The sequence below is a fragment of the Aplysia californica genome, unplaced genomic scaffold (assembly GCF_000002075.1).
Source record: "Aplysia californica isolate F4 #8 unplaced genomic scaffold, AplCal3.0 scaffold00644, whole genome shotgun sequence".
Classification (NCBI taxonomy): Eukaryota; Metazoa; Mollusca; class Gastropoda; order Aplysiida; family Aplysiidae; genus Aplysia; species Aplysia californica.
Genome location: NW_004797914.1, coordinates 1 through 20,134, shown reverse-complemented (window position 1 = coordinate 20,134; position 20,134 = coordinate 1). Strand labels below are relative to the sequence as shown.

At 41.5% G+C, this 20,134-nt stretch overlaps 1 protein-coding gene across 1 annotated transcript in view; it reads right to left on the bottom strand.

Annotated features, from left to right (window-relative positions):
- Positions 1-19,700, bottom strand: part of LOC101857364 (cell division control protein 42 homolog) — a gene marked incomplete in the record, with an annotated part of 39,715 nt that extends 20,015 nt beyond the window's left edge. The window contains 1 exon segment of the mRNA XM_013087829.2: positions 18,631-19,700. Coding sequence (XP_012943283.1) covers positions 18,631-18,916 — 286 coding nt within the window.
- Between the last annotated feature and the right edge of the window lie 434 nt (positions 19,701-20,134).

Below are 20,134 nucleotides of genomic sequence, written 5' to 3'. Positions count from 1 at the left end.
GGAGGCTTCGGGAGGGAGTCTCCTCTGGTGTGTACTGTTTGAAGATAGGGCTGCGGCGCCGACACCACAGTCCTGTTTGGAGCCATCTGTGAATATAATTTCTGAAACGAAGTATTTTTCTATAAGTTTTTTGTATTCTCCTTTAAATGTTTTGGTGTTTGTGCTTGCTTTGTCGTGTGTGGTCAGCTGTAAGTCTACTTTTGCCTTGGTGAGGTGCCACGGAAGGAGGTTGGGGAAAACAGATTGTTGGATGTCTTTTTTGGAAAAGTGTATGTTTTTGAGGTCCTCAAGGATTCTGAGGCCGAAGTGTTTGATGAGTTTTTCGTTGTTTTGAATTTTGTTAATGATTTCTGGGTTTGTTTTAAAAATGCAGTTGTGTGCTGGGTTCTCTGGCGTTGAGCTCTGTTTAATTGCGTATTGTAGTGAGAGAAGGGAGCTTCTGAGTGTGAGTGATGGTATGCTTGCCTCGGCCTGGAGGCTCTCCACCGGAGAAGTGCAGAAAGCCCCCAGAGCGATGCGGAGTCCTTGGTTTTGCACTGATTTTAGCATTTTTAGGATGTGTTGTTTTACCGATCCATAGACTTGACAGTCGTAGTCAAGCCTGGACCGGACAAGGGATGTGTACAAGTGGAGAAGGTGTTTTGAATCCCCGCCCTACTCCGGATGCGATAGACTTTTTAAAGCGTTAATGCTTTCTGGCACCTCACACAAAGGTCTTTGATGTGCGGTATGAATGTGAGTTTTTTTGTCGAATATAACGCCGAGGAAACGAGCCTGGTCCTGGATGGGAATCCCTTCCCCGTATAGTGTCAAATCCGGCAGCAGTACACGTCTGCCTGATCGGCAGAAGTGTACTGCAGCCGTCTTGGGAGGGGGAAAACTTGAAACCGTTATTGTTTGCCCACTTTTCGAGTTTGGGCAGCTGCTTTCCATAGATCTTAGTTGAGGGTTTTTCGAACGGCAGCATATCAAAAAGACGTCAACGTAAAACGAGCTGTCTAAGCTGTTTTGGAGGGTTTTTACTATGGAATCTATTTTGATTTCAAATAAGAGAGGAGAAAGGATGCTCCCCTGGGGGACTCCTTCCCCCTGTTGGTGGGGGTCTGAAAGGGAGGATCCGACACGAACCAGGAAGGAACTGTTCTTCAGGAAGTTGCCAATGAAGGCAGGGAGGTGACCGCATATGCCGAGTGCATGCAGGTCTCTGAGAATGCCGTACTTCTAGGTTGAGTCGAAGGCTTTTCCTAGGTCGAAAAAGGTGGCAATCATGTGGCCTCTTTCAGAGAACGTCTCGCGTATAAAGGTCTCCAGGCACACCAGGTGATCCAGAGTGAATCGAGTGTTCCTGAATCTGCACTGGAGACCGCTCAGCGAGCCTGTCCTTAGGGTTGGTGATTTTTAGATTTTTTTAAAATAAAAATTTTAAAAATCGATTTTTAAAATTTTAATCGGATTTTTAAAAAATTTTAAATTTTTTTTAAAATGTCGACAGTTTGGGATTTTTGGTGGCTAAAAGTATGTTCTTTTAGTGCAAATTGCATTGTCTTTATTTTAACTAATGATTAATTTAAGCAACTGCAAAAGAAAGCCTTAATCTGCTATATCAGTGAATTATGGCTACAGACAAAAAATGAAGAAAATGCCAGTCTAAAAGGAAATGGGGGGGTAATTATGCATAGATAAACTTGCATTTTATTACAGTGTGTGTGTGTGTGTGTGTGTGTGTGTGTGTGTGTGTGTGTGTGTGTGTGCGCGCGCGCTTGTGTTTGTCTAAAAAGAAAAAGAAAATTCTAATTTCAATTATGAAAAAAAAGTAAATTGAATACTGTACTATTTTACAGTGACAGGGGGGAAAGCAGACTTTTAAGCATGATTATATTAGTCTACTAAACCGTATATATCTGTTTTATAAAACCAAGGAAAGGAATTCTGAATGTTTAAAGATCATGGGTCTCAACTCAGAATTTTTAAAAAGGAGGAACTTTCCGCGTTATCGCGACAGAAGCCCATTTTAGCGAGACACCCACTATTATTATACTGTTGGACCCTAGAATATTGAAATAAAAACCATCAATTTATCAAAGCAAGGTTATTTCATACCAGTTTGAGGGTTTGGAAGATAATTTCAAGTAAGAGTCAAATGCCAAATATTTACAATCTTGATTACGTACAGAAAGTGGAAGCGTACTGTGGTCTTGTGCGACTTATTTATATTTTACCTTCATCATATTCGCCTATATAAACTAAAATCTATATAAAAATGAATCTTGTTTTGAGCCTGGGAAAAGGCTTAGAACCACAATATCGACTGTCATGAACCAGTCTGGGTATAATGATTCATATAATAAACGTGAAAGACAAAATTAATGCTCAAACTCAAAGTAGAGTAATAACTTGAATAGCTCAAGTAAACCTATTCAGTGTGAGAGGTGTAAGAACTCACTTACAAGTAGTTATGACGGATCCCGATTATACACACAAGGCATGCACAAACGCGCACTTTACTTTGAAGAGAGCTGTAGTAGTAAACGAAATTCTAAATATTAAAATTTGCTTCCAATTTCTTTTCTTTTTTTGTCCTCTGGTTTGCGTCTAGCCTTCCCCCCATCCCCCGAGTGTATCTTTTTTTAAAAAAATCAATAATCTCCCCCCATTCCGGAGACCTGTACTTCACAGCGCTGAGAACGCGCACAGGTTCATTGACCGGTCACAATGACGAGCCCGACAAGACGCTTGTATTACTTTCTTTTCTTTTCTTTTTTTTTTGCCCCCACAAGCGACAGGACAATGACGAACATTATTTTCCTGGTGACACCACGTTTGTAATGTAGAACCTGCATGTTACAAATGTTGTGTATTCAGACTTTTACAGACAAATATCTGAGATCTTGATTTTCCGGTCGAGCCTCGGAGTCACATACAATTCCGCTTGCCGCCATAGCCACCTGTTCGCCTGAAACATACTCTCACACCGGGAAAAGTCGAATTAACATCCCAATCGCGACCGGCAAAAATGAACTTAAAGACGTTATCGGATTTGGTTTTCAAATAATATTCGAGATTTTTTATATATTTTCCCGCGTCTCTGCGATTTTTTTCCTTCAAATTCCCGGGTAATTCCCGAGGCCTGGCAGTCACTCTGCTCCCAGCAACTCTCTTTCTGATTGACCCGCTTTCGCAGTAGCGGAGTTTAGCGGAGGAAATGGCGGTAGCGGAAATCCGCTAAATAGCTTAATATTGAGACCCATGAAGATGTAAAAACAGAATCCATTTTTTAAAAAAAAGTGATTTAAATCAGTGAGTTTTATTTTTAAAATCAAGTAGATTTCAATGAGAAAAAATAAACTGATTTAAATCGACCTGGTTTAAATCAATCCAACCCTGATTTCAATTATGAAAAAATAAAGTAAATTGAATACAATACTGTATTATTTTACAGTGACAGGGGGGAAAGCAGACTTTTAAGCATGATTATATTAGTTTTCTAAACCTTATTATATCTGTCTAATAAAACCAGAGAAAGGAATTTTGAATGTTAAAATATGTAAAAACTGAATACATTTTTTAAAAGTGATTTATTTAAATCACTGATTTTTATTTCATAAAACCACAATATCGACTGTCATGAACCAGTCTGGGTATAATGATTCATATAATAAACGTGAAAGACAAAATTAATGCTCAAACTCAAAGTAGAGTAATAACTTGAATAGCTCAAGTAAACCTATTCAGTGTGAGAGGTGTAAGAACTCACTTACAAGTAGTTATGACGGATCCCGATTATACACACAAGGCATGCACAAACGCGCACTTCACTTTGAAGAGAGCTGTAGTAGTAAACGAAATTCTAAATATTAAAATTTGCTTCCAATTTCTTTTCTTTTTTTGTCCTCTGGTTTGCGTCTAGCCTTCCCCCCATCCCCCGAGTGTATCTTTTTGAAAAAAATCAATAATCTCCCCCCATTCCGGAGACCTGTACTTCACAGCGCTGAGAACGTGCACAGGTTCATTGACCGGTCACAATGACGAGCCCGACAAGACGCTTGTATTACTTTCTTTTCTTTTCTTTTTTTTGCCCCCACAAGCGACAGGACAATGACGAACATTATTTTCCTGGTGACACCACGTTTGTAATGTAGAACCTGCATGTTACAAATGTTGTGTATTCAGACTTTTACAGACAAATATCTGAGATCTTGATTTTCCGGTCGAGCCTCGGAGTCACATACAATTCCGCTTGCCGCCATAGCCACCTGTTCGCCTGAAACGTACTCTCACACCGGGAAAAGTCGAATTAACATCCCAATCGCGACCGGCAAAAATGAACTTAAAGACGTTATCGGATTTGGTTTTCAAATAATATTCGAGATTTTTTATATATTTTCCCGCGTCTCTGCGATTTTTTCCCTTCAAATTCCCGGGTAATTCCCGAGGCCTGGCAGTCACTCTGCTCCCAGCAACTCTCTTTCTGATTGACCCGCTTTCGCAGTAGCGGAGTTTAGCGGAGGAAATGGCGGTAGCGGAAATCCGCTAAATAGCTTAATATTGAGACCCATGAAGATGTAAAAACAGAATCCATTTTTAAAAAAAAAGTGATTTAAATCAGTGAGTTTTATTTTTAAAATCAAGTAGATTTCAATGAGAAAAAATAAACTGATTTAAATCGACCTGGTTTAAATCAATCCAACCCTGATTTCAATTATGAAAAAATAAAGTAAATTGAATACAATACTGTATTATTTTACAGTGACAGGGGGGAAAGCAGACTTTTAAGCATGATTATATTAGTTTTCTAAACCTTATTATATCTGTCTAATAAAACCAGAGAAAGGAATTTTGAATGTTAAAATATGTAAAAACTGAATACATTTTTTAAAAGTGATTTATTTAAATCACTGATTTTTATTTCATAAATCAAGTTGATTAAAATATTTTTAAAAATCAACTGATTAAAATCAACCCAGCTCTGACTTCAATTATGGGGAAAAAGAGTAAATTGAATACAGTATTATTTTAGTGACAGGGAAAGCAGACTTTTAAGCATGATTATATTAGTCTACTAAACCTTATATCTGTTTAATAAAAACCAAGGGAAGAAATTCTGAATGTTTAAATATGTAAAAACTGAATACATTTTTTAAAAAGTGATTTAAATCACTGATTTTTATTTAAAAAATCAAGTTGATTAAAATTTAAAAAATCAACTGATTTCAATTTATGGGTAAAAAAAGTAAATTGAATACTGTATTATTTTACAGAAAGCAGACTTTTAAGCATAATTATATTAGTCTACAAAACCTTATGTATATATATCTGTTTTATGAAACCTAGGAAAGAAATTCTGAATGTTGAAATATGTAAAAACTGAATAAAAATTTTAAAAATTTTGAAAAGTGATTTAAATCACTGATTTTTATTTTTAAAAGTTGATTTAAATAATAAAAATCAACTGATTTAAATCGACCTGATTTAAATCAACCCAACCCTGCCTGTCGTTTCGAGAAACCACATGAGTCGCGTGTGAATCATTTTTTCAATGAGTTTGCACAGACAGCTTGTTAGTGCTATAGGTTTGTAATTGGATGGGTGTGTGTGGTCTTTGTTTGGTTTGGGTATTGGAACGACAGTGGCGAGACGCCAAGACTCTGGAAAGGAGTGTGACCGCCACATGTCGTTGTAGATGTCTGGTAGAAGTGTAAGTGTTTCTGTGGGTAAGTGTCTAATGATCTGGTTGTGGATGTCATCCGGTCCCGGGGCTGTATTGCCCAGGTCAGAGAAGCACGATGCTAGTTCGTCTTATGTGAAGTCTGCGTTGTAGGTTTCAACGTTGTTTGAGTGAAAGTTTAGGTGTTGTTGTTCTCTTTGTAGTTTTCGGTGAAAGACGTAGCTATTGTGTTTGCGATGTCTACCTGTATTTCAACTGTGGTTCCATCCGGCCTCTGGACGTGCCGAATGGTGTCTGTGCGTCTACCTCAGAATTTTTCAGCGATTTTGAAAACTTGGTTGAGTAGTGTCTGGCTGTTGATTTTGGAGATGTACTTTTAATGATTGTCTTTTGCTCTCTCTGAGGCTTCTACGAGCCTCAGCTCGAGCCTTTAAATAATTAATCTTGTTTTCTGTGGAGGTGTTGGCTACGGCCTTTCGGTACTCTGCCTTCTTTTTCTTTACTGCATTATCACAGCCCTCAGAGAACCAGACCTTGTTCTTCCGGGGTTTTGTTTTTGTTATGTGATTGTGGCATATTTCTATAAGCTTTTTTGTGGATTTTTTTGTAGTTGAGGTCGAAAGTGGGATTTAGAATCTGTGAACATTCAGCGGCAAACCTGTCCCAGTGTGCTCTTTTGAAGTTGAAGCATTCTCGGATCGGGTCGTTTTGGAAGCTATTGTTTTAAGAAAAATTGGGAAATGGTCCATACGGTCATCCAGCACAGACCACTCAACATCAGGGACTAGGTCATGGGTAGAAAAGGTGAGGTCAAGGGATTAAGTGCTAAATGTGGCTCTGTGTCTGTAAGTTGGGGACCTATCATTTAAGAGGCAAATGTTATTTTGAAATAAAACATTATTTTTCCTTTCTGGTCTAAAGGTTTGTCTCCCCAAAGGGGGCTGTGTGCATTAAAATCACCTAGCAAAATAAAGGGTTTAGGAAGCTGGGTCTTTAAGTTATTTAGTTGGGTTATTTTGAGGGGGTAATTTGGTGGGATATAAACTGAGCAGATCGGGATTGGTATGTGCAGGGTGACCCGTACGGCAATAGCCTGGAAGGTCATCCAAAGATGTATTTGTCTGTGGAGTGTGTTGTTGTTGGTGTAGATGGTGGTACCACCGGAAGCAATCTGGTTCTCTGTGTGAATGTGATGATACGCAGTAAATCCTCTTAAGTCTATGGTTTAAGCCGTGGCGAATTTTGTTTCTTGTATACAGGCCACGAGTGGGCGCAGTATGGCCTGTAAGTGTTGCAATTCTGCAATGGAAGGTCGGATTCCGCCGGCATTCCATTGCAGGACTACCATTATGTCTTTTTATATTTGGAGCACGCAGGCCCCGGCTTCGAAGAAACACACTCTGACTCCTCTTTGCGGGGGAGGCAGAGTGTTTTCTAGGTTGCCGTCCTGGATTGGACGGCGGCCTAGTGGGGGATTTGGAGGAGTGACAGACTCTAGCCTGACCAAGCTTCCCATGGTCAGGCCGGGGGAGGGACCGCCTCACACTCCATCAGAGGGACAGGAGGAGGAGGAGGAGGAAGAAGAAGAAGAAAAAGTAATAGAAGGGTGAGGGGGAGAAGGGGAGGGGAGCGGAGAAAGAGTCCATCCCGTCCTCCCCAAAAACCCCAAAGCGGTTAGTCAGTGGTACCTGAAAGTGAAAGGTGGGTACCACAGGGGTAGGAAGAACCTTTTTGGGTCTCTGAGCAGCAAGTCGCTTGTTGACAGCGGTTTCTGGGGGATCGAGAGTGGAAGCACAGGCCGACCACGTGACTTGCCGGAGTACGCTCCCATTTGACCAAGTACTATGCCGGAACGGCGGCACGAATCGAAAGTTAGAATAATCATATTCGTTTCAAGTGTGGTCTCCCCCCGCCGAAGAGTAATTCGGCGGGCTTCGACAACACCCTCGCAGTAATCCACAATTTCCTGGTTTGAGCAGCCCTTCAGCTCATGGCTGCGGACCATGCCCTCCGACTGGTTGAACTTCTGGTGTCGCTTGGAAACACAAGGAACACCACTGCAGGTCGTGATCTTCTCAAGTCCGGCCAGTTCTTTATCCTATGCGCATTTGATGAGGAGTACACCAACAGTGCTTCCACCAGCTGAAGCTGAAAAGTAAGGAAAATTCTGCGGGGGGGTCTGGGGGCCGCAGAGGCCCCCAGCAGGGTCCAGGGACAGTGTCCCGGGTGGGGGTTCAGGGGGCGAAGCCCCCGAAGAAATTGAAATTTAGTGCTTTTAGAAGGTGAAAATGGCATTTGGGAGCCTGTTTGAAGAGATTGCCCATAACATTTATTATTTCACCAACATTTTGTCTTGTTTGATTTCTTCACCAACATATCCTTCCATTGCTGGCAATGTTTAAAAGCAGGTTCCCCTTTCATTGCTACTATAATTCAATTAATTTGACGTCGCACCATTGATAGCAGGCAAACCTGGGAATAATGAATAGATGTACCTTCACAATACAGTTGCGCAGCGTATACCCAAATTTTTTCTCAATTTTCACGTCTGAATGTCGCCTGCCACAACCTCACAACACCACTTCGAATTATTTTGTATTTTACCAACGGTTGGATCGGGCCGATCGCCCGACTCGATCGCCTGAAACTGAAACTGAAAACAAACACGTTTGTTTTTGAGGCGACCGAGTCGGGCGATCAGCGCGATCGGCCGATCCCATCCGTAGTCTCGTAGTGGGCACCCGCGTATTATTATTTCTTTCATCGCGGCCCTTATTGCGTTCACGTGCCGTAGAATCTTCGCATTGATAATTTCTCTAGATCTAGATCTAGACAAATTTGCAAAAAAAAGTTTCTTTTACTTGATCAACGCGCAGATCTTCCAGCCGCGGCAACAATCCGAAGATAGACAGAAGGAATGAGTGAATGATAGAAAGGAGGAAAATTGGCACAAAAGGTTCGCCAGATTTTGATCCATCTGCAGGTAAAAAAAATGTACTGCCGACCAACCCGCAATGAATTCAAGGGTCATAGCGGAATAATGGTCGATTGCAGGAAAAGCGCAATCTGGCAGGTTTCAATAACTTTAACTTGTAGCCGAGAGAATTACCGTAAATATCCGTAACTACAAGACAATAGGAAGGCGAGTACGGAATTTCGGCAGGCCTGCACTGTCACAGTTTTTTTTTTTTTACGGAGGGAGTTGATGATAAAGGAGGAACAAGTACGGAACTGGAAGAAAGTACGGATTTCCGTAAAAATACGGAAGAGTGGAAGCACTGACAGTCCAGAGGACAGTTCTGGACATTCGTAAGAATGTATCCCAGAACCTGTCGCTGAGAATCTCCTGTTTTGAAAAGGTTTAGATCTGTGATCTTTTTATGCGCATTGGTGCTGGGTATGGTCAAGTGCGGCTGCCGCGGAAGCTCCCTGAGAGGGGGGAGGGCAGAGGCAGCCGTAAAGGTTCTTTTTCCGTTTGGGGCAGGTTTGCTTGGCTCGGCGGCCGCACCCGCTTCCGCGAGCCGAGACTTTTTTTATAACGTTGGGAGTTGAGGAAGGGTTTTTTTTATTGAAGAAGGTTCCATGTGAGTGTTTTCATTTATTCAACTCCATGGCTCCCCAGCCGCCATTGAGCCCAACAAGGGGACACATAGCTCAGATGACCAGAGCTGTGCCAGAGCCACCCCGGAGCTACACTCTCCACGAGAGTGCATAAAACCCTCCCGTCAAGATTGACCCAGGGCTTGAAGGGCTTTCAACTCCCAGCCAATTGAGTGGCATGGGCTGTGCCAATCTCCCGTCTAAGAGGAAAACCTGGGCCAGAGAGGTGTGTTGGCGAGGGACAGTCCGTAGGTCGATCTCACCTCAACCGCCAGGTACCCGGTTTCCCTCCGCACGGGTCGCACCTCACGGTCAACAAGGCGCCCACTCTTTGTCACATCCGGAGCCCAGAGGGTGGGGTCCGTGGGCGACACCGCGTCTTTGAAGGGGTTACACCTCCTGCAGACAAAGCAGTGGGTCTATTTATATCCCCCCGACCCACTTGAAGTTACGATTTAGCCTTGAGCTGTTATATAATGTTTCCATGAATAGACACAAGCGTGGTCTCAGTAACATCACCGATTCCAGCCCACACCATGATTCAACTTCGACCGAAATTATTAGCTTGTCTGAAGCAAACTGGGATGTAAACTTTGACTGGGTCTTCTGTAGAGTGGCCTGTACATTGTGCCCTTCCAGTCGAAACTGGGACTCATAGAGGAACATATTCCAAATACGATGTGCCCATCACATGTGACGCTGTGCCCAGTGAAGTCTGTGCTGGATGTGATGGGGCTGCAATTTTATGCGACAAACTAGGCCCCTGGCACAAAGGTTCCCCTCTTTCAAACGAAGAAGAACAGTCATGACAAAGATCGGACTGTCATTTCTAAGTTCTTTTGGATTTCACACACGCCAATCATTCCGAGCGACTCGCACGTGCCACCCACACAGTGGTTAGGCCTACTGTATTCACTATTGACCCCTTAGCCCTGCTACCGAATTTTACAAGATAAATCTGATTACTTCTATGATTTTAAAAAAATACTACACCATAACTATTATCCTGACTGGCCCTTAACTTTTTGTGAAGACCGTTATATACACAGCACTTGTGTCTGTTCACGTTGAACCTTCTCACGATTAACGAAAAAGGAGTCACTGTGGAGTGCCAATCTGAAGCATTTCAGTTATAATGTCATCATTCAGCCGAAGCATGATAATTGATAAAGTATAAAGGGAAGCCACTCTTTTATGTGGTGAAAAATTTGGGGGGAGTCCAACTTTGTCCAGCTTTGTTTTCAAAGTTACCCACACATTTTTACAGAATTTGACAAAATATCAAAACCACATATAATGAATAATGACACCGAAAAAGACAAAACGATAGACCAGCGCATCTCAGTGAGTACAGTTCACAAACGATAATGAGATTGCATGACATGTAAAAAATTTTAAGCAATTGGCATCATGTCTATCTAATGCGAGAAGATAAAAAAGGTAAACACACAGCTGTTATTCGGTGGGAATTATAACATTTTCTGTTATTCCCACCCCCTTGGTGCAAATAAAAATATTATTTTCGAGCCTATTATTTTACTCACTCCTCGGGTGGGAATAAGATTTTCTCTAATTCCCACCCCACTGGTGGGAATATAAAAAATATTTTACTCACCCCCCAGGTGGGAATAGAAATTTTATGGCCACCTCTATATTCTCACCTCTGGTGAGAATAGCTTAAATGAAATAAATGACCCATCATTCTCACCCCTACACCAGTGTGCGCATGAGGAGAGGACTTTTATTCACTGAAGGAGAAATTTTTACTTTTGCACCCACACACTAATAATGCACTAATTTGAGGGCTAAACTGCCATAATTTTTGCTGCAAACACACGTGCATGCATGGCATGGCCACTAAAACCCTTGCTTGCAATTCAATTGATTTTAAGTAATTTATTATCAATCCCAAACATTCAAATCATGGTGAAATGCAGGGGGGCTTGCCCCCCTGAAACTCCCCAGATTCTTTTTAGGTGAGGGGAACCCCCCTTTGTTGTTAAAAAACAAGTCAAATTATATAATTGTACTGCACCATTGGTATTGAGTTCTGTTTTCAAACTTGTGGTGGCGGAGCGGTTAGTGCGCTTGTCTCCGAAGCGGAAAGTCCGGACAGATTTCTTTCGCCCCCTCCAGCCCACCCAGCAATAATGGGTACCTGATTTCGAGTTCGGAAAGTAAAGGCAAAGTGGAAAGGAGCTGGCCACCCAACCACAATATCGAAGGCCCAGGAAGTTGTCTTACAAACAAGGAGCCTAACAAGGCAATCCCCAAAGTCCGGATCAGATGCGGGAACAACTTTCTTCACTTTATGTTTTCAAACATCAATAACTATGGATTTGCGGCATTAATTTTATAATTCCTTGTTCAGCATGCAAAACACTAATACTAGGAAAAAAGGATATTAAATAGACTATAGATCTGTGTACATGAGACGGGCGCATGACTAAAAAAAAATCTTTTCCTACTTGTACGTATGAAGTTCATTGTGCCAAAAACAAGCCGAAGGCCAGTAAAGGAAGACATATGATCTAGATCTAGGTGAAGAAATGGAAATGCATAGGGCACACCCTGAGGAGACCCCCGACAAGCATCATCAGACAGGCTTTGAAGTGGAATCTACAAGGAAAACGTAAGAAAGGAAGACCAAAGAGGATGGAGGTGAGCGGTACAAGCGGATGGAAAAGGCGGGGAAATCAAGGAAACAGCTAGAAAAGGATGCACAAGACAGGCTTTGCTGGAGAAATGTTGATGGCCTATTGCTCCACTGGGAGCTAAAAAGGCAAAGGCAGAGGAGAGAGAGAGTGCCAATCCCCCCCCCCCCCCAAACCTCTTTTATTCCAACCCCCCATTTATTATTTTTGGACCACTTTACTTGTTAACAGTATCAGAATCATGTAGATATTACAATCTATTGTTTTGTTCTGATTTTATTTGAACGTCATGTAAAGTAGGTAGAATCTAGGTCTATACTGTTGGAAAAGCTTTTCTTTTAGACCACTGTTACTTCAAGAATTACTGACTTTTGTTCCCTTTGACTATGGAAAGGTTTTAACTTTACTTTAGTCCGAATAGCCATGGTATGGGAGGCTTTCAGACCGGAGTCCAAACAGTCGCGGCCATACATGATAGCATTTCAGAACTTTCACTTTCGTAGTATTTGTCATTGAGATAGATCTAGATCTAGAATTAGAAATCTCAGGCGCTTTTTCGGTAGTTCCCACCCCGCAATTGTTATTAGCTGGTTTTGGCCCCAAGAGTAGGGGGACCTAGAATCTAATAAAAATAAGGCCGGCACTATTTCTCCGAACGTTCGGGAAAATAAAGCTGGGCACTATTTCTCCAAACACTTTTAAATCACATCCTTTCCCGCAAATTTCGGATATTATAGATCTATAATTAAAGTATGCCTACCAAAGATTGTTCGTATGCAATTGCAATATGGTTCAATCGGTCCAAAAAATGTCAGCAGTAAATATTTATATAAAGAAATGCTACAGTTCCAAACCGTTTTTCGCTACAGATATGACGTGCTGCCTATGAAGGGTGCTGCTCTTAAACTTAATGTGATTGTGTTGTGTTTACTCGTGTGCTGTCTAGATCTAGATCTATGGAGGGTTATTGATAACGACACATAGATCTAGCATCTGCGTTTTCGCGGCCGCGACCAATCAATCGTGGCTCGATTTTTTGGTCCCCGAATCGGGGAATAAAAGTCAAATTTAAAATATAAAAAAAAAGAAAGAAAACGATCCTCTTTACTTTTGAAAGAAAATTCACCTAGCTTCACTTCGTCTCTTTCTCACTTGTTGTCACCACGTTGATTTGTTGAATATGTTAATACGTTACAGTTACTTTCATTTTCCCCTCTTTTTGGTGTTTTATTTTGTTAGAGTTAGTGTGTATTTTTTTCTTTCTTGTTATTGTTCTGATGTGGTGTTTTTCTATCAATTTTTTTTTGTTGGGGAAAAAGGGGGGGGGGGGGGGTGTTGTATAGTGTAACGTCATTTAATTTGATGTTCCAACCTCCATTAGATTCTAAACATATATACAGAGCTGTTAAAGTACTTTTTAAAAAATACTTAAGTACAAATTTAAGTACAATCTAAAAAATGTACTTAAGCACAGTAAAAGTACTTTCCTATAAAATGTACTTGAGTACAAGAGTACTTTCTGCTAATATGCTAAAACACTTCAGCGCTTATGCAAAACATCATATTTTATAACTTATCCAGTATATTTGACAAATTAGGCTATTTATTACTAAAAATGTAAACAGTATACAAGTGTAACAAAGCATTTGAATATACAATGTACGCACTGAACGGTGGAAATGGTCCGTGAAGTTGACAAAAAACAACCCAAACGAACAGACGCAACTAGTGGGTAAGTGATATTATGAATTGAACTTGTTTGAGCAAGACATGTGATCAAATGTAAGTCAAACCTAGAGGTCGGAAAGTTCTACAGAAAGAGTATCCAAATTGAAAAATGTAGATACAAAGTTGCTCTTAATAAAAGAAAACATAAAATTGATGAAAATGGCCCGCATAGAAATGGAAAAGTGCATTAAATTCTTCATTAACAAATCCTCAAGGAATCAATATAGCCTTAATAAAGCAAAAACCACCAAAAAAAAGTTTAAAAGAAATTTAGGCAGCCTAAAAATTGTTAGATACACATTGAGAACACAGTTTCAGTTTCAATTGATAAAAGTGGTCAAACAGATTTTGGTCACACTGTGTAGTCCACGGCGCCAACGGCAAACCAAAATACAATAGTTTCCTAGAGTCTAGTAAGTGTAGTGTAACCAAAGATTCTCTACTGCAGTAGTCTCCGCCTAAGATCCCAGTGCTCGGAAGCAAGGAAAATATGGGATTTTAGCCAACGAAGCCAAAGAAGAATCTACAGTGACCCATGAACTGACGTGACCCCTAGGTGGATTTATGACATATGGCAAGCAAAGAGTGGTCAACCCTGATGACCAATCACAGTGGCATGAGGCACGCCATAAATAATATTATATATATACACACTCATTAGCCTATCGTGAGTCTTGAGATCTTTATCTACGTTTATCCAGTTGCCCCTCCCCTTTACTTGTCCAACAATTTTAGCTTTCCATCTCTGATTGAGTTCCCCCCCCCCCCCTCCAACCTCCTTTGTCGTTACGCACCATTACGTTGTGACCACACCAATTAAAATTCAGGTTGTCTCGCAAATTCGGGAATAGAGAAAAACTGCTTTCAATGGTCAGGGAAGAGTTCACAGTTTGATGTGATCCCGCCTGGAGCGAACTTGTAGGCCCTACCCACCCAGGGAGTGATGTAAGTTTAGGTGGTGAGGTCACATGCGAGTGCGATATATGGGGAAAAGAGACGAATCGGTCAGTTCACACCTTGGTGTGATCCCGTCTGGAGCAAACACTGTACCGTTTCAAGGAGTTTTACAATGCTTGTGATCACATTCACGATAGTGGTTGATCTTTGAGGCGACGGGCCGTTCTTTGATCTCAACTTTTAACTCTTGGCGGTTGATCGGGTTTTTGTTCCGTAAATTATGATCAGAAATGCCTGCACTTACCCTTTCATTAAGCTACCAAAGTACTCAAAATGTACTTTAAAAATACTCAAAAGTACTTTTATAAAAAGTATCGGAGTACAGTAAAAGTACTGGTTTAAAAAATGTACCGGAGTACAGTAAAAGTGTCGAAAATTGTAACGTAAGTAAAAGTACCGGAGTACTTGTACTCCGTTACTACCAGCTCTGTATATAATATATATATATATATATATATATATATATTTAAATGTGTTATGTTAGAGAGTACGTTCCACCAAAACCGATTACCATGTACTGACACTGGCAGGCCCCTTAAAGTGTGTGATTCCATAATTTACATGTAATATCCTGTACTTTGTTTTAAAATTACGCACATTTAGGATTAAAACAGCCAATCTTCTTCGGACAGGTGGACTCACGGCCTTATTTGTTAATTTTTGTGGTTGTATATGGGCTGTTCTAATTTTGATTTCATTTGGTTGTGAAACCTTTCTACTTTCTTTTTCACGTTTTCACACTCATCTAAAAATCTCTAGACAAGCTCTTGAAAATTGAAATAGATAGATCTAGACCTAAAAATTTGCTCCTGTGTGTGTGTGTGTGTGTGTGAATACATGTGCGTGTGTCTGTGTGTGGTAGTATTAAGTGTTTAAGTGGAGAGTGAGGAGCATGTGTGTGTTTGTTTTTCGGGCTTTATTTCAGCCTTTATTCAGTAACAGTTCAAAGTATACAAAAAGAGACACACAGGATCCATTCACTCCAGGGCTCATGAGTCGTTCCTCTCTTTCAGTTTCACTCATTCATTGAGTTCCCGTGTTCTCTCCCGCGGCTCATCCCCGTCTGCATGACTTTCACATCCCACCTCCCTCCAGGCACACACAAAGAAAATCTCACTCATTCCCCAGCACCCTGCGAACCATGGACAATAATATATTTAGCAAAACACTGCCTACTGCCTTAGCCACATTCCTTTCGTTCGTGAGCTGTGGACCAGGCCAGAGGGGGTCGGTGTCGTCGCCTTGTAGTTGCTGTCGCCTGTGGATACACTCGTACATTCTTCCTTTCACCTGCTCTGTCACTCACACTGTCTCTCCATCCACAGCTCAGCTCGTCATATGTTCAAAAGTTGCCCACTGATCATGTTTAGTTAGTGTGTGTATAAGTTTGTGTGTTGGTGGTAGGTGTGTGGTGGGTGTAACTGAAAGTTGTCTGAAGGCAGGCTTGCCATGAGGTGTTCCTTCACAGACCAGAGGCAGAATGAAAGTTAGCGCCGAACTCTCGCAATAAATAGGCAAAAAATCACGAGACCGGAAGCCGGAAACCGTTCGGAGATATAAAGATCGGCACTATTTCTCCGAACGTTCTGAGAAATAGTCACTTCGTAAAAATAAGGTGAGGGGTTTCCGGGGGGCATCCATAATTTGATGTTTTGCAGTTGTTAGGTTTGATATATCTTAGCTCGCCGCGCATCAAATGTAGATCTAGATCTAGATAGATTTTAGATCATGTAGATTAGATCTAGGCTCAATAAGGGGGGTGGGAACTACCGAAAAAGCACCGAAATCTAGGCCTATAATTACAATTAGATCCAGATCTTGATCTAGATCTAGAATCTAGATCTAGATCTAGATAGATTTTAGGGCGATTGTTAAGATTTCCGCGTTACATTCCGATACTTGTTTTTTGGCTAGAGAAAGCTTCCGGGAGGATACGAGAATATTTTTTCGCACACTTTCTTTGAAAATGGCAGCCCGACGTGGGAGACCTGCAGCCCCAATCAGGATCGTTGATGTGTGTTTACCTGCGGATAATCTCCAAAATATTGATATTTCTTATCGTGAATTATCAATTCTTACTATACTGCAAACAATTTGGATTGTATTCGTTGGCTAGCAAGACATTGTTTGATTGCCAATACGTTCACATGCCCAAACTGTGAAGTTCTTATGTCATTCCAGCAGCGTCAAGGTGCAGAATTCGTTGATGGATATGCCTGGTCCTGCAAACAATGTCGGAGACAAAGACACTTAAGGGCTAATTCATTTTTTGAAGGATCTCATCTGAGTCTTACGCAGTTGTTGGACATTATTTACCTTTGGTCTGATGATGTACGTCAGCATTTTGTCTGCAAGGAAACTGGTGTGAGTCGACCAACGGTCATAGACTGGCAGAATTTTATCAGAGATCTGTGCGCAGTATCTTATAGATCATCCAGTTCCAGTGCAGCTAGGAGGTCAAAACAAAACGGTTGAAGTGGATGAGAGCAAATTTATGCACAGAAAAAGTATCATAGAGGAGCATACAGAGAGGGCCATTGGGTTCTCGGAATGATTGAACAAGAATCTAACCACTGTGTCCTCATTCCTGTTGAGGACAGGTCAGCAGCAACATTGATCCCCCTCATCCAGCAGCACGTCGGTCCAGGCACTACAATAATAACTGACATGTGGGCAGCATACAACCAACTGCCAAATCACTTAGCAGTCAACCATTCTCTCCATTTTGTGGACCCGAATGATCCCACTGTCCACACCAATCGCATCGAAGGGTGTTGGGCCAACGCAAAAGCAAAATACCGTTCAATGCACGGGACATCTGACAAACTCTTTTATTCATATTGACAAGAATTTATGTGGAAGCAACAATTTAAGGAAAACATTTTTGGCAATATTCTGTATTGGATTTCATTTTTGGATTGGATTACTCTGTTTAATGGTAAGTTAATAAAACGATCCGAATTTAACGCGGAAAGTGTGCGAAAAAACATTCTCGTTTCCTCCCGGAAGCTGTCAGCTGTCTCTAGCCTATAAAACTAGTATCAGAATTTAACGCGGAAATCTTAACAATCGCCGATTTTAGATCTTGTCTATCTAGATTCTAGATCTAGATCTAGATCTAGATTAGAATCTAGATCTACACTTCCTTTTTTTAATTGACCGATTCGTGATCCAGGAGCATTTGGAATTAGGGAGTGTATACAGATCCGGTAACCGGGAATAAAGTCACGAAGTATACAGACCGGGTAGGGGAACTCTTTTGTGATTTCGGAAAGTTTCAGCACCCTCTTGGCTCAGGGTAGAACTAGGTTCTTCTAGATCTATGGCCTAGGTCTAGATCTAGACACAAAGATATAAATCATTGATCTAGTTTCGAGGCTAGCCTAGATCTAAAACTAAATGAAGATTGCGGATGTCTTTTCGATGAACGATCGTTTTTTCCCCTGTTTTGGACTTGGAGGAATCACAATTTGAAGAAAAGAACAATGTCATAATTTCAATCGAGCAGTCTCTCTCTCGCTCCCTCTCTCTCTCGCTCCCTCTCTCTCTCTCTCTCTCTGTATCGCTCGCATTCTTTTTTTCTTTGTTTGTCTCTGTCTTTCGTTCCCTCCTGCCAACTGGCGGGCATGTCATATTATATATATATACATTTTGCTAGCACTTCCCCCTGCTCTCTCTCTCTCTCTCTCTAACTCACACACACACACACACACACACACACTACCGGGTCTGGGCGCTGAAACCCTCCGAAATCACAAAAGAGTTCCCCTACCGGGTCTGTATACTTCGTGACTTTGTTCCCGGTTACCGGGTCTGTATACACTTTGTTGGAATTAAGACTTAAATCGTAGTCACAAGACTATTATTACAATAAAATTATTAAAGAATCGATAGGCTAGGCCAGGCCCTATAGCCTATAAATGGAGATAAAACTAGATTTCTAGATTCCATCTCAAGGCTATAGCCTAGTCATAGATGCCTATAGTATAGAATATCTAAAAGGCTAATTAGCATAGGCCTACTCACCAGAGTAGTCATCAAAAGCTGTGGGCATGTATTCCATTGGATAACCATTTGTCGTGTAGCTCACAATGAGACTAGTCTTTCCCACAGCACCATCTCCTACTAGTACACACTTCACTTTGGAGGATGATGCGCTACTTGATCTAGATCTAGATCTGGCACTATTAGTAGCATTTGCTGCTGGCTCTTTAGCTGAGGGCTGTGTCGACTGCCCTGACAAACAGCTATTGGAATCGGAATCTGGCAACAAGTTTGTGTTAGGATCCATAACGGGCGTTTGCGGAGGCATTTTAGCTGGCCACCCGCGGCACTGGGTCGTAGCAGTACATCAACGAGCGTCAGGCGTCAACAATCGATCATGCTAGCCTAGGCTGAGAGAGAAAACATAGGCTAGATCTATATCTAGATCTATATCTAGGCTAGTCTAGATCTAGATATCTCGTCAAGTTTACACACACATCAGTCAAAACGGATGTTCTTTTCAAGTTTACACACACATCAGTCAAAACGGATGTTCTTTTTGAGTCACCAAAATAAAGCAAGGCAAAACGGACACCGAGCACGAATCTAAAATCTAGGCTATAGATCTATCTAGATTTAGATCTAGAATCTAGATATCTAAATCTAGATCTAGATCTAGATTCTAGATCTAGATCTAGATTTTTAACTCTCAACACACTTTAAAAAATTGAAAACAAGCCTTGGCCTTGGCGTTTGGGTTCAAGTCGAGTTTTCAGAGGCAACTGATCAGACCTGTGTCAGCAGATGATTTGATAGCACTTCCTGATTTGAAAAGTTGCTAATCCAAATATCAACCCAACACAATCTAAGAACAGCTTGTAGATCTCGTTGTCGCCTTGTAGGCCTACTGTTGTAGGCTAGAATCTAAGTCACCAGGAAAAAACACAGTTGGGAGAAAGGTGGTTCCGAGTTGCAAAAAGCACAAGACACATCAAGACTGAGCTTCAGCTTAGTGCACGGCGCTGTGCTTGGCTAGGCTAGCCTACCACACACACAGCCACTGTGTTGGCCGTTGGGTCCGGACAACACAGCGCCTTGCCTCCCTCTCCGCGAATGTGCGAAGCGAATCGGGTTGACGAGAGATCTGATTGGATAAGAAGTCTCACCGGTCTATGACTCATGGAGCAAACGTTTGATTGATAACGTGACCGCAACTTGCTGCAGTGCTAGGCCTTGCCTAGGCCTAGGCTTTGGTTTAGGTTTAGGCCTAGGCCTAGATCTAGATATTTAAGCTAGGCTAGACCTGGCCTCGTATTCTGAACTCTATTCTGTATGCAAGGCATAGGCAAGGCTAATCAATCGGAACAAGCGAAGCAGGTGAAAGGCCTAGGCTAGGCAATAATGAGAAGGCTAGGTCTAGGGCCGTATGGCACAACAGAAGTGAGAGGGGGGGGGGGGATAACGAGAGAGGCAGTGAATGTACATTTTAGATTTGAGATTAGATCTACATATTGACCAAATCGCCCATTAGACTCGACCCATCAGA